Below are 15,908 nucleotides of genomic sequence, written 5' to 3' on the forward strand. Positions count from 1 at the left end.
TTTATAAATTATATACAATCAGTGATGGATGTAGCGTAGTATCAATGGGTTCAACTGAACCCATAACTTTTGATGCGGAGTAAATTTTTATATGTAAAAATTCACTAAAATTATAAAAATAGTAGATATGAACTCATAACTTTAAAAATATAATGGGTTCAATGCTAAAAACTTTAAAAGTTGAACCCATAGAATTTAAATCCTGAATCCTCCTCTGTATACAATCCATTATTAGTGTCTTAAATTAGAGGATTTAGTTACTTTCTTTTCCTTTTTTTTCTCCTCTCCTCTTTTTTTTTTTTTTTTGCCGCATTAATTGCTTGTAACATTTCCTTAGTTATCACCGTCATAAATTATGAATATTTTAAAAGTTACTAGATATTGGTTTAATATTTTTTTCACCGGACTTGCGTTTAATATTACTCATATTTTAATGAGTTGTGCAAAGATTGTCGACCAAAAATATATGAGTTAGCCATGTGATCAATTATTAGTCAATTGCTCATGTAATTAAGACAAAGCAAAATAAAAATTAGAAATTCAGAGCCTAACAGCTTTAAAAAAAAAGAAGAGAAAGCTAAGGGATAATAGTAATTAATCATAATGATTTATTAAAGATTTTGTCGAAGTGAAAACCTAAAAAGTTATACAGGTTATTCCATCAACTTTCCCATAGTTAAAGCCAAATCTAAATCAATACTATAAAGCTACTTTTTGGGTGTGTACTTCTTTTAGTGTCATCAGTTATTTGCTCCTTACTATAAAGCTAAAGGGAAAGAAGAGCAATGACCATCACCTAGCAGCATGAATACATATTTATTCCGAAACAAGTCCAATATTACCGCAAACAGGAAAGGAAATGGACCTAGTTAGTTGTCTAGGATTAAGTGATAGCAGCAACATACAAATTTGTAAGGTACAACAACATACAAATTAAAAATAAATTTTATACAAATTTGATAAATCTATAACAATATATAAACTAAAAATAAATTTTATATAACTAATTATATAGTATAAAACTTATTTATAACTTATCTACAATTTTCACACATTATTTTTACCTTGTTGAATACAACTATAACATCATACAACTTAAATACAATTTTCATACAAATTTTATACAATATGCATTTTGTATGTAGTTTGTATGTATTTTATATATGATTTGTATATATTTTGTATGTGGTTTGTTCTTCTTCCTCTATGAAATTTCAATCAAAATTTCCTCTTAATACAATTTTGATACATATCAACAACTTTATGTAAAAAGATAGTATTTATAACTTAAATACAAATTTCATACAACTATTCATACATTATACAACTATTTTTAAACTTTCATACAACATTCAAATAAAAATATATATATATATAACTACAACAGAATACAACTTAAATACAATTTACATACAATTATAATACAACTTTAATATAATTTTGTAAGTATATTGTATGTCATGTGTTCTTCTTCTTCTTCTCCTTCTTCTTCTTCTTCTTCTTCTTCTTCTTCTTCTTCTTCTTCTTCTTCTTCTTCTTCTCTTCGAGTTTCAATCTGAAATTCAGCCAAAATCAAGTCTAATCTTCACCAAACACCCTCAAAATTGAGATAGATATTCTCAATTGTTTGGTACAACACTCAATCCAAATAAATAATATATTTTTAAACTTTCATATAATATTCAAATAAAAATATATATAACTACAACATAATACAACTTAAATACAATTTACATACAATTATAATACAACTTTAATATAATTTTGTAAGTATATTGTATGTCATGTGTTCTTCTTCTTCTTCTTCTTCTTCTTCTTCTTCTTCTTCTTCTTCGAGTTTCAATCTGAAATTCAGCCAAAATTAAGTCTAATCTTCACCAAACACCCTCAAAATTGAGATAGATATTCCCAATTGTTTGCTACAATACCCAATCCAAATAAATAATGGTTTTGAAAACCCAATTTCGAATTCAAAACTTCAAAACTTTTTAATGGTTGTCAATGGTGGAGAGTCAAACACCTTCAAAATTTATTGATTGACAATTTCAATTTGAACATCAATTGTGCAAGATGAAAGAAAATTGCTAAGTTAAAACTCTATAGTAAAATGATTGAAATCCATTAAAACTATATACGATTTGAAAGGATAAAAAGTAGAGAACATCAAAGGAAGAAAAATTGGGAAAAGAACAGAGAAGGAGAGACGGAGAGAGCGCAGGAGAGAGAGAATAGGGATGGAAAATAACTGATTCCTTATTCAATTCCTAATATAACTCATTTAAAACTAATTTATATATAATTGGTAAATTATATATGGCCATGTAATTAAGTTAAAACTTGATTAGGGAGGATAATAAAGTTTCATATGTAGTATATGAAGGTAAAAATCTCACTCTTCAACAAATAATTTTAGTGGGCTGATCTCTAATCCTAAAGCTGGGGATGACTAATGTTTGGTAAACAAATTTAATGCTTTGATGAGACACTGTAGTTAGCACCAATAAAAGGAGGGGATTTTTTCATTCATATACAATATTTGAAACTTATTTACTAAAATTGTTCTAGTTTTATATATTACTAGCCATAAATAAGGATTACTTACAAATTATATACATTCCACCTTAAAAGACTCCAAATCCATTATTAGTGCCTTCAATCAAGGGATTTAGTTACACCCTTTTCCTTTTTTCTCTCCTCTCTCCTCTCTCCCCTCTTCTCTCCAAAATATTCATCGGCTAATGCATGTTGGTCTTTTTGTCTCCTCAACCACCATTACCAATACCAATACAAATACTCCATGGTTATCATCTTCCGTTTCGGTGCCGCCGCCGCCACGTAGCTTCAACTTTTGGAATTTCAATAAGTGTAGAATTGCTGCTATCTTTCCCTTTTATAGACTTCGATAATGTCGATGAAGCGGCAACCACAAGAGGATCCCAAACCTCGATAGCAAGATATGCAACCAACTCAAATGGATGATAGTCCAATACTCATGGTTCTGTTTATAGGATTCATGTTAATGATACTTGCGTCGATATGAGTGACATGTTGGATTACTTTAAGCATGGCATTTTACAGAATACTTACACTACTAAATCACAACAATTATGTTTCCCAAGGAATCAACAATTATTCATCAGCACAATCTAAAAGAGAACTTCTACTGAATCTAAACTTCATTGCATATTTATATTCAAACTATACACATAAAATCTCTATCTCTAAGAACAATATATGGTACATCAACATACAAATTAAAACACAAATTTCATACAAATTTAATGCAATTTTGAATATCTACAACAACATACATAGTAAAAATAAATTTCATACAACTAATTATATATTATACAACTTATCTACAACTTTCATACATTATTTCTACCCAGTTAAACACAACTACAATATCATACAACTTAAATACAAATTTTATACAAATTTTATACAATATGTCTTTTGTATATATTTTATATCTGATTTGTATATATTTTATTTGTGGTGTGTACTTTCTCTCTAAAATTTCTGTAACGACCCGGGCGGTCATTTTGAGTATTTCAGCCCCGTTTTCCCATTTACTACTTATCCTGTGTTCAATTATAATTATGTGACTTGTTGGGGAGGTTTCAAAATGAATTGGAATACTTAGTTCCAAGATTTAAAGCTTAAGTTGAAATAGTTGGCCGGATATTTACCTATGGGTAAATGACTCCGGAATAGAGTTTTGATAATTTCAATAGCTCCGTATGATAATTTTGGTCTTAGGGGTGTGTCCGGAATTTTTGTTTGAAGTCCGTAGTTAAATTAAGCTTAAAAAGACAAAATTAGGAAATTGAAAGTTTGAAAGTTTGTCCGTGAGTTGACTTTTTGATATCGAGGTCTGAATCTAGTTCTGAAAATTTGCATAGGTCTGTTATGTCATTTGTGACTTGTGTGCAAAATTTGAGGTCAATCGGACTTGATTTGATACGTTTCGGCATCGAATGTAGAAGTTAGAATTTCTTAGTTTCATTAAGCTTGAATTGGGGTATGATTCGTGTTTATAGCATTGTTTGGTGTGATTTAAGACCTCGACTAAGTTCGTATGATATTTTGGGACTTGTTGGTATAATTGGTTGAGGTCCCGGGGGCCTCAGGTGAGTTTCGGATGGTTAACGGATCAAAATTTGGACTTAGAGGAAATCTGAAAATTTTGCCTTCTGGTGCAATCGCACCTGCGGACATTTTCTCACAGGTGCGAGCTCGCAGAAGCGTGAGGTCCGCAGAAGCGGACGAAACCTCGCAGAAGCGACACATCCATCGCATAAGCGGACTGCTGTCCGCAGAAGCGCCTTGAGCCACAGAACCGTCGAAGCCCTTGCATCTGCGTGACTGCAGATGCGGCCAAGTGAGCCGCAGATGCGAAAGGCCCTGGACAGAATAAAATCAGAGGGATTGCGGGATTTTGGCATTTTTGGACATTTCTAACACGGGTTGAGGCGATTTTTGAGCGAGAATTCACGGAAAAACTTGAGGTAAGTCACTCATGATCATTGTTAGTCAATAATGTTGAATTATCATTGAGTATTTCGATTAGATTACGTGTTTTTGAGGTGAAATTCGAGGATTTGGGCTTAAGGATTTCAAAATAAGAATTTAAGATTTGGAGGTGGAGTTGATGCCGGAATTTGGCAAATTTGGTATGGTTGGACTCGTGGTTGAATGGGTGTTCATATATTGTAACTTTTATTGGGTTCCAAGACGTGGGCCCCACGAACGATTTTTGAGTTGAATTTCGGATTTAGTTGAAAAAATTAGTATTTTCATATGGAATTGATTCCTATAATTTGTGTTGACTGTATCGAATTAATTGTGACTAGATTCGAGGTGTCTAAAGGCCGATTCGCGAGGCAAAGGCATATTGGAATAAAGAACTTGCACGGTTTGAGGTAAGTAACATTTCTAAACTTGGTTCTGAGGGTATGAATCCCTGAATTTCGTGTTATATGAATTGTTTGGAGGTGACGGACGTGTGGGCGTGCACCATAGAAATTGTGACTTAATTGATTCCGTGGAGTTGCATAGTCAAATAATCATATCATTATCCACATGTCCTCCACGTGTTGAGGAAATTAAGCTGAGACTCATGTTAAAGATGATGTTTAGGCTACGTGCCGATATTTTGGGATCCACAAAGATCTTATTGCTATTGGATTACTTGTTTAAATTTACAATTTTGGACTCAGTCACATATATCATTTGCATATCATATCTTGGTCTCTGTTGTCATTCATTGATACAACAAATCATCATATCGGGTTGATTTTCATGTCATTGAGAGCCCGAGAGACTGGAGATTTTGAGTGATATTTATGGGATCGGGCTGCACGCCGCAACATATTTTATTTATTTATACCTGGATCTGGCTATTATAGCGCTTGGGCTGAAGGAGCTCCTCCGGAGTCTGCACCCCCCACAGTGAGCGCGATTGATTTTATATTGAGAGATGGATCTTGCCCGAAGTATTTTATATTGAGGGATGGATCTTGCCCGAAGTATTTTTATATTGAGGGATGGATCTTCCCTGGACATGGATCTTGCCCGAAGTATTTATATTGAGGGATAAATCTTTTCTGGACATGGATCTTGTCCGAATCATTTATATTTGGGGATGGATCTTCCTCTGGGCTGGATTGGCCTTATACAGTACTGAGTGACTGACTGTCAGTTGATGTATATATATGGGGGATGGATCTTCCCTAGGCTCGATTGGCCATATACAGTACTGAGTGATTAAGTATTTTGAGATTGTAAGTACACGAGGTTTCCATTGAGGTGCATCACATATAGCATGTACATTGGCATGTAGATATAGAGATGTCATATTCCTCATATCATGCAGTATTAATCTATTTTACTTGTACTGAGTTTAACTGTTGAACTTGAAAGCATGCCTACATTTTTGTACTGTTATTTCTATACTGGATTGTACCTGTTGAGCTCGTCACTACTTTCAGCCCGAAGGTTAGTCTTGTTACTTATTGAGTACATGGGGTCGGTTGTACTCATACTACACTCTGCACTTCGTGTGCAGATCCAGGTGCTTTCGGATACGGCGGTTGCTATATTTCAGAGTTTCATCCATTGGAGACTATCGAAATAGCTGCTTGGCGTCCGCAGACCTTGACTCTCTTTCCTTTCAGTTATTTGTACTGTTCTATATTTCCAGACAGTGTTTGTATCAGTCAGACTATGTTATCATTTAGATGCTCATGTACTCCGTGACACCGAATTTTGGGAGTGTATTTGTATCAATATTTGTGGGATTTTTTATTAAATCTAATTATTATATTTTCAAACTTGAAAGATTATAGTGGTTTATTGAGGTTATAGGCTTGCCTAGTATTGAGATAGGCGCCATCACGACATGCGAATTTTGGGTCGTGACAATTCCAATCAAAACTTACTCTCTTAATATAATTGTGATTCATATCAAAACTTTGTGTAAAAAGATAGTATTGATAACTTAAATACAAATTTTATACAACGATTTATACATTATACAACTATTTTTCAATTTTCATAGAACATTCAAATAAAAATATATATAAAACTACAACAGAATACAATTTACATACAATTATAATACAACTTTACTATAATTTCGTAAGTATATTGTATGTCATATGTTCTTCTTCTTCTTCTTCTCCTTTGAGTTTCAATCTGAAATTCAGCCAAAATCAAGTCTAATCTTTACCAAAATACCCTCAAAATTAAGATATAAACTCCAAACAATATTCTCAATTATTTGCAACAACACCAAATCCAAACAAATAATGGTTTTTGAAAATCCAAATTCGATTTCAAGGCTCCAAAGCTTTTTAATGGTTGTCAATGGTGGAGAGTCAAACACCTTCAAAATTTATTAATTGACAATTTCAATTTGAACACCAATTGTGCAACATAAAAGAGAATTGCTAAGTTAAGACGATTGAAATCCATTGATGAATTTCATTAAAACTCTATACAACAAGAAAGCATAAAAAACAGAGAACATGAAACGAATGAAAATTGGGGAAAAAATAGAAAAGGAGAGTAGAAAGGCGAAGAGAGAGAGAGAGAGACAGAGAGAGAGATGGAGAGAGAGAGAAAGAGGGGGCAAGTATAAAGGGATAAGGAAATAAGTGATATTCCTTATTCAATTCCTAATACAAAGGGATACTCATTTAAAACTTATTTGTATATAATTGGTAAATTGTATATGACCATGTAATTAAATTAAAACTTGAGTAGGGAGGGTAATACGGTTTCAAATAGTGTATAGGAAGGTAAAAATCCCTAAGAAAAAATTCATATTTTTAGTTTTGGGATCATAAATTATGTGTTTTTTACTACTTTGGTTTGGACTCTTAAGTAATATATATAACTCAGGAAACTTTTGTCCAAAATTTAAAGAGAAGTTCCAGATTAGGAAAGCTCAAGGAAAACGAGTACTTAATTTGGAAGATATTTATTTATTTAGTCAAGTAAGTTACACAAAAAAAAAAAAAAAAAATTGCCAGTCCTTGAAATAAATTTGTTGGATGGTAGATTAAAAATAAAAAATTCTCACTGTCTTCATTCTCCCTTCATCTTCCATAATCCCCTAAATCCTAACTCCTAATGTGACGGGAAAAAAATATTTAAAAAATAATTTTAAAAAATTGCAGTTGCATAGTAGGTAAAATGTGTAATAAATTTAAGCGTGTAGATAATAAAATTGCCCATTTCATATAGATTGAAAATCACCTATATAGAAAAAGAAATGCTCCAAAATAACCTTCCCATTGTTATTGGATTTCTCTTTCATGACAAACAGAGAAAATTGAGTACTTAACTATCCCTCTACTTCACCCTCTTCTAGAATCGATCACTATCTATCAACTCACAAGAAGGATACAAGTTAATCCAAGTTAATCAATTTTCTACCTTTCTGATTGAAATTACTTGGTCCAATATTAGTAGATTAAGACTTGCAACTACTAGCTTATGAAGTTACTTCAACAAAATTACAAGAAAATTTTACACTAAAATATATTTAATCAAGCTGAGCTGGTCCTAATTCATTATTAATCTTTAAGCTGACTATAACAAAGCAGCACAGGAAAAACAAATTAATGACACATTTCATATATCATAATCTAGCAATCATATTTCTTTATAACATAGTTAAATGCCCCATTACTCATTAATCACATATTCTAAGTATCTTTTGAAGTTGTATGCACTAAACATGTAAAAGATATTGATAAGCATTAATCGGTAATATGATAAAGGTAATAATTAACATGCATCACAGGTTTAACTATGCTGATAGTCAAAGTTGGATCCAGGATTTGAAGGTGACGCGGGCACATGAGCGGACTGATCAATTAATGGCCCTTTAGGTCTTTGATCTTAAGGGTTCAAAGCAAATTATATGACCATTTTCAACATATATGTGTACACATATGTATCCAGAATTTTTGACGATATTAACGGGATCCAGTGACCCCTCTACTCAATACATAGGTCCGCCTCTGCTAATAGGGTTAAAAGTCTTTATGTGTAATTGCATATAATTTAAAACCATATTTTTTTGATACGTAAGATTATATTACCGGGGATAAAATTTACATACAAAGCAAAACTCCTAAAGTTTGATAACAGACTCAAGCTTTCGGTATACTAAGCTTCCGTTCTGCGCACGATCCGGGGAAGGGCCGGACCACAAGGGTCTATTATACATTGTCTTACCCTATATTTCTGCAAGAGGCTGTTTGCACGGCTCGAACTCATAATCTCCTGATCACATGACAACAACTTTACCAGTTACACCAAGGCTCCTTCAACATACTCTGAGCTTTAGTAAAAGAAAAAACAATTTAAATCCATATTAAAAGGTCACAGAGAGCAGATAGTAAGAAGCATTACTCCATTTGGAGATCATGGCTCAGTCATATGAAATTCTTTTCCTGCTTCCACTTTTCCTCTTACCTTTGATTTTTTTTCTCCTCAAACTTTGCAAATCATCAAAAATCCCACAACTTCCACCAGGACCAAAACCATGGCCAATCCTAGGAAACATTCTTCATATGGGAAAAATGCCTCACATAACTCTTACAAATTTTGCAAAAACTTATGGTCCCCTTATGTCTCTCAAGCTTGGAACTCAATGTCTAGTTGTTGGATCATCACCTTCTGCTGCTATTGAAATCCTTAAAACACATGATAGAATCCTATCTGGTAGACATGTTCCAAATGCTTTTCCATTCAAAAAATCAGAACTTGAAAAGTCATCAATAGGCTGGACTTCTGAATGTAACAATGGTTGGAGATACTTAAGAACTTTATGTAGAACTGAGCTTTTCTCTGGCAAAGTATTGGAGTCTCAAGCTTGTTTGAGGGAGAAAAAAGTGAAGGAATTGATAGAATTCTTGAGATCAAAAGAAGGTCAACTGGTCAATCTTGGAGAGTTAATTTTTGCAACTGTGTTGAACATGTTGAGTAATGTAATGATATCTCAAGATATTGTTAAGTTGGAGAAAGAAACAGAAGATGGTGGGATGAAAAGTCTAATAAGGGAAGCAATGGAAGTAGGATCTACTCCTAACATATCTGATTTTTATCCAATTTTGTGTAAACTTGATCTTCAAGGTTTGCGCAGAAAATCTATGGTTTTAATGTCAAAGATTCGTTCTAAGACGTGGGAACGGATTGTTGAAGAAAGAAGGAAAAGTAAAGTGAGTGGTTCTTCTAGCCAACATGATTTCTTAGAAACTCTCCTTAACAATGGTTTTACCAACGATGCTATTCACCAGCTGTTCATGGTTGGTTTCCTCACTTTCTCTCAAAAGTTACTTTGTGAGATTCATTTTTGGTCTAATACAAGTTAGTAGTATCTTTTAGTAGTATGTGAAAATCATGGTGATCATGTTCAGTGGTGAAGGCAGGATTTCCTGCTAAGGGTATTCAAAAAAGAAAAAGTTAGAAAATTAAAAGAAACTATAACCAATAGGAATTGAACCAGCAACCTCACAAAGGTTTTGAACCCCCTTGACCACTGAGCTATGCTTTTGAGCTGTGTCAAGGGGATTCAAAATATAATATATAGAGGTACAAAACGGATTTTGCCTTATATATACAGTGTAGTTTTACCGGCGGAAGGGGGTTCCGCCACTGATCATGTTAGTCTTTGTGCATATATGCTGTTACACAACTGATATCAATGCATTGAGCCTTTAGCACTTCTCTTTTTGAATATTCAATGAAGTTGGGGTTCTCTATTGGGAAGTAGGATATTAACAAGTTTCTTTTTAATCCTGTGAAGGAGTTGTTCACTGCTGGTACAGACACCACTACCTCAACGATTGAGTGGGCGATAGCAGAACTGATTAAAAATGAAGAGTCAATGGAGAAAGTTCAAGCTGAGCTCGAGAGAGAACTCAGGGAAAGTTATTTCCCAAAAGAATCTAAACTGCTGCAGATGTCCTATATTCAAGCTTGTGTGAAGGAAACACTTAGGTTGCATCCTCCGGGTCCATTTCTACTTCCACATCGTGCTATCGAAACATGCCAAGTGATGAGTTACACAATTCCAAAAGATGCTCAAGTCTTGGTTAACGTCTGGGCTATCGGGAGAGATTCTTTGATATGGAAAGAGCCAGAGATGTTTAGGCCACAGAGGTTTCTGAGTTCCAATATGGACTTCAAAGGGAATGACTTTGAATTCTTACCATTTGGTTCAGGAAGGAGAATATGCCCAGGCCTACCTATGGCTGCAAAAAGCGTTCCTTTAGTCCTTGCTTCACTTGTTCATTTCTTTGATTGGGAGCTTCCGAATGGAAAATGTTCCATCGAGCTAGACATGAACGAAAAGTTTGGAGTAACACTGCAAAAGAGAGAACCACTGCTTCTGATTCCCAAAGCTAGAAAATGATCATTGGGATACTATCAATATCTTTTATGTGCGCTATCCCCTGCATTGTGCATAAGCTCCCGCGGTGATACAGAGGCAAGTTAGTTCTACATTAAGAATAAGATCATGTGCCCAAGTGCATAATAATTTCAAGTGGAAGTATTTTACAATGGAAAGTATCTTCAAGCTTTAAAAGCTTTTAGATGGCCTTAAACTACTTTAAGTCTTTTATACAGTGGCGGGCGCACGTGGTGCCAAGCGGGTTCAACTGAACCCTGAACCTGCTTCATCAAAAAATAATATTTAGGATTAAAGCTGCATAAATTTTGTATAAATATTTTATTTGAACCCACTTGACAACTACTATTTAACAACTAAAGTTATGTACTTCTAAGATTGAACCCGCTTGCACAAAATCCTGGGTCCGCCACTGCTTTTATATGCAGATATTTGCTGTGATGTTAAGCAATTTGTTGTGGCAATTTCTGCATGCTTGTGGGCATTCAAACATACTAAAACATAAATAAAGGCGAACCAATTCATAGTTAAGACTGGAGAAATTACTAAAACAATCATTTCATTGAAAACAATAGCTGATATCTTCTTGCTACAATGAGATGGATAACAATAATGAATGATTACAACAAAGAATACATTGATGAACTTGACTGAATATAACTAAGAAAGAATACCCCTAGCTTACAAGAAGAATAAAGAATAAATAAAAATATGAAATGAAAGGTACAAACAACATGAAGCCTGGAATTTTACCTATGCAATTTGATCTAAAAGAATTTCTTTTCTTAATTGACAAATCTATCTGCAGTAAAGAATGAAAGAATGACTCTACCTACAAAGAATTTGGTAACCTTTTTCCTGTGTACGAAAAGATGTCTGCCTATGAATGAACGAAGAGCTTCGACAAAAGACCAATCAATCAACTTGGCTGATAATAAGAGGATGAACTTCCAGCAGCATCAAGGGGTGACCACGCAGAGACTGTGCATAGAGGCTGGTCTAACCAACTCAGAGTTAGTGCAGCGTCGTCGTTCCCCTGCTTTATGACCCTGTAGTCCTCACACGAGTACATCTTCAACAGCATTTGACTCTGAAGCAGTTCCCTTTCTGTAATCCCTGTGCATCTGAAACCCCCTTGTTCCATCAGCTTCCGCCATTTCCCAAAACATTCATGCCTTTCAGTCCTATCTCGTCCTTCACAAGCAATGATATTTCTAATATCGCGAGCAAACAACTCCTCTATCTTAATCCTGGAAGGGCTGTCTAATGGAAGGCTGAAACCAATAGAATCAAAAACAGCAGCATAGTATCTGAGTGAGTTGACAAGTCTTGCTTCCAAGCTAGGCTCATTGTGCTCAGCTTCCTGCTCTGCCATCAGAATAATGGTGGGATTTGTGCTTCTAATCAACCCGAGAAAATCCCTCAGGATCCCACCAGAACTATCATATAGAAGCCTATGCATCTGTAACGCACAATTCACTGCAACACTTTCTCCTTCTTTCACATGTAGCATCCATAGCCTCACATCTTCTAGCCTGTCAACAACTGGATGGAACTCGAAAGCCAGATTCAACGCCTCAGCAAACTCGGCAAGTCTATCTCCTGTTTCAACAAGATCCTGCTTTGATTCTCCTATACCAGTAATTCTAACATGAGTGGGAGGGTTTGGCCTAGAAGCCAAACTCTGAAACAGACTAGGCCACTGCAGCCCTTGCTTAATGTCAAAATCAATAATGTGAACCCGCTCTTTGCCTTCAAAAGCTCTAAGCAGAATCTCATTTGACGTGAAATGGATGAACTTTGGAATTGGACTAACCTGATTCAACAGCCTCAATGCTGTACTGCTATCATCATCTAAACGATCAAGGTTCCGAGGGGGTATAATGTGAAAGATGTGAGGCCAAAGCCTTGCAACACGCAAAGCTAAAGCCTCGGTGAAGTAAGCAGTTAGCCGGATTATTGGAGACCCTCCTCTTGGAGAGGCAAGATCCCCTAGCCTAGCTATCAGTTGATTAACACCAGTGACATTCCTCGAGCCAATTGCTTCAGCACAACTCACAAGTAAGCTGATCAGCTCAGCTGCATCATCCTCGCGATGGTTGTTATGCTCATTATGTGCTGCTACAACTTCACTCCTGTCATTTGGATTAGGTGGCCTCGAACCATTGCCTATTTCATGCTCCCCGGGATTCTCATTAAGCCTAAGAACCAAACCATGACTGTCCAAAGAAGCACTTGATACTGAGGCCTCCTTGGCCGGATCTTGACTTGTTGAAACATTCTTATCACCAAAATTAGTAATCTCAGTCACTACAGAATCAATCCAAGGATTGTTTGACAAAGGTGGAGGCGGTGATATCACTTCACTAGGCACAAAACATACACTCTCTTCCTCACCTGAACAAGAAAATGAGAATGGTGCAGCTGCTTGAACTGATCGCGACACGTTGTAACCTGATTGTAACCAGAAATTGCCACTACCCAATTGTCCCAGACTCAGACCATAGCCTTCTACTTCTTCTGAGCAATCAACTGATTTCCTATTACCCTTTTTCCTCTTAGCTCCTCTATTTATGCAGTTCTCATCATCAAAACATCCCTGATCAGCATACCTCTTCAAACTCCTACCCTTTTCCCAATATTCATCTTTGCTTTCTCCTTCTACATATGATGATGTCTGAGCAGTCGTCGGGGATGGCGGTAGACGAATGTTCTGCTTAAGAGAGCAACTACTGTTCTTGGTTTCAATAGGCTTATCAACAGAAAGGCTGCCTACTGGCCTAATAGACTGGGACCTTTGGTTGTCTTTTCTAGCAAAACTACATGGCAAATCCAATCTTTGTGTGCTCATTGAAGGGAAATTACAAGCTTGAAATTGTGCAGATGCTTCACTCCTCAATCTATGCCTAGGTGACAACAATGTAGAAGAACAACCAGCCAACATTCTTCACACCCTTCCAATTATTTTTTTTCTTTCTTTTCAACTCCGACTCACCCACCCTTTTTCTTCTCTATATCTCTTTTTCTCTCTCTCACCCTTTTTCTTCTCTATATCTCTTTTATCTTTCTATATATATATTTTCACTATGAAATATACAATTTTTGATAACACTAAAGTTCTATAGAGGATTCAAAGAGAAACAGAACAATGTCTATATGTGAGTGTGTGAAGTTCCAAGAAAAACAAAAAATAGGAATCCGATGCCAAAAAAATCAAAATAAATGTGATATCTGTGTGTCCTATATGATGATCTTATAAATCTGTATAATAATATATTTCTATATGCAACAAAGAATGGAATCAATCAGCAACAAATACACACTTCTTTACAGAATCAAAGAATTGGAAAGAATTCTCCTATTATCAACAATTTTAACACCTACCAAAAAAAATCATCGGATTCCAACACTTTCAGACTAGAACCAAATTCATTGTTTAGAAATTTGATTGTTCAAAGGATTGAAAGAAGCTGAACTCACACCATGAATGTAAGAACTCTGGACACATCTTGAAATGCAGCAGAAAAACACTATTTGTCCTTTTTACGATTGGAGTTTGGTGTGATCAAATTTTGGCTCTGTTGCCGCGAACTTAACTGCTTAGTCTAACAATCTCATGTACAATCTTGAACCAATCAACACCGTAAAAATTGAATCTTTAACATCCCCATTTCATCAAAACAAGATTTTCAAACAACCCCACAAGAAAATGAAATCCTAGTTGAAATTTAACCAAATTAACAGTACCCCAACAACCCCCCAAGAAAACCACCCCAAGATTTCTATCAAATACCTTCAAACATGCATGAAAACAGACAAATCAACTGTCATCATCATAAAGAGAAGCTGAAGAAAAAATTAACTTCCTAAAGCCCCACTACCTAAAAAAGCTAAACCCCATATACAACTGTGTTTTTTATATATTGAGAATGAAACTTAAATCTCCTCTAGTTTTTTACTTCTCTAGGGAAAACAAATGATGGCTTGGTAAAGATGATGTTGGAGAAAGGGGAGAGAGAACATTGGTTTTTGACCGTCTGATGAGAATCTGACGGTGGGGAAAGAAGAAGAATATGACCGTTGTAAGATTTGTCAGTGGAATATGACCGTTGGAGGGAGTTGGTATTAGAGGGAACAGTGTGTGTGTGTGTGTGAAATTAGTTTTTTCTTTTTGCTCTTTTGGAGGGTGCAGTTGAAGTCACGTCCCACGCACGTGCATGTCTCATAATACCCGTTTTTTACTTGACCGTTGCTTTTTTTCTGTATTAAGTGAAGTGAAGTTTCTGGGAGATTACAATAATTAACTGACTAATCAGGTAATTACAGTATGCATGGCAGTGGGGTAGTAATTAATTTTAGGGTAATTAATTAGATTGCTTTAATTATGGACATATCGACGAGGACAAAGAATGGCCAGTTGAAAAAAAATTCGTACTTGTGTCGGGGTGATGTTTGTTTTATACTTTCATATTATGTGAATTTTTAAGTTTTTCGGCGCACACACATTAGTTTTTTTCGAGACAAATTGAGTTTGGAAAACGACTAATTATATTCTATATTCTATATACTATTAAAAGGAGAAAAAAAAATTCTCCTTAAGTCAAGTGACAGTCTAAAAAAAAACTACATGGTATACTAGTTAATAATTAATTATTTAGTTAATAAATAGTTATTATTTTTGAATTTAAATATCAATAAAATAATAAAATAAATATTTATAATAAAAAATAAAAAAATTTAAAAAAAAAACTGTCCATTCATATTGGAGAGTACTTTCAATTTGGAGTTTTAAATTATTATAAAATAAAAAAATAAAAAACTGTCAATTTAAAATTTCTTTGTGTTTTAATAACTTTTGTTTTTCTTTTTTAAAATAAAAAGTGTATTTATTCAGAAAATATTAATGAGACTAATAGAATAAAATAAAAAAAATAAAAAAAATATGTATCTTCTATTATACTATAAAATGAAAGTAGCA

At 34.5% G+C, this 15,908-nt stretch overlaps 2 protein-coding genes across 2 annotated transcripts; one reads left to right on the forward strand and one right to left on the reverse strand.

The window, feature by feature from the left end:
* Positions 1 to 8,942: 8,942 nt before the first annotated feature.
* On the forward strand, positions 8,943 to 11,257 carry LOC107791804 (putative (S)-N-methylcoclaurine 3'-hydroxylase isozyme 2). Its single transcript, XM_016613939.2, has 2 exons — positions 8,943 to 9,824; positions 10,325 to 11,257. The coding sequence occupies exons 1-2, from the start codon at positions 8,943 to 8,945 to the stop codon at positions 10,931 to 10,933; spliced, it is 1,491 nt and encodes a 496-aa protein (XP_016469425.2). The 3' UTR covers positions 10,934 to 11,257.
* Positions 11,258 to 11,476: 219 nt separating this feature from the next.
* LOC107791805 (scarecrow-like protein 28) lies at positions 11,477 to 14,941 on the reverse strand. The gene has a single exon (XM_016613941.2). The coding sequence runs from the start codon at positions 13,872 to 13,874 to the stop codon at positions 11,850 to 11,852; it is 2,025 nt and encodes a 674-aa protein (XP_016469427.2). The 5' UTR covers positions 13,875 to 14,941; the 3' UTR covers positions 11,477 to 11,849.
* Positions 14,942 to 15,908: the final 967 nt, after the last annotated feature.

This window comes from Nicotiana tabacum, chromosome 23, assembly GCF_000715075.1.
Source record: "Nicotiana tabacum cultivar K326 chromosome 23, ASM71507v2, whole genome shotgun sequence".
Classification (NCBI taxonomy): domain Eukaryota; kingdom Viridiplantae; phylum Streptophyta; class Magnoliopsida; order Solanales; family Solanaceae; genus Nicotiana; species Nicotiana tabacum.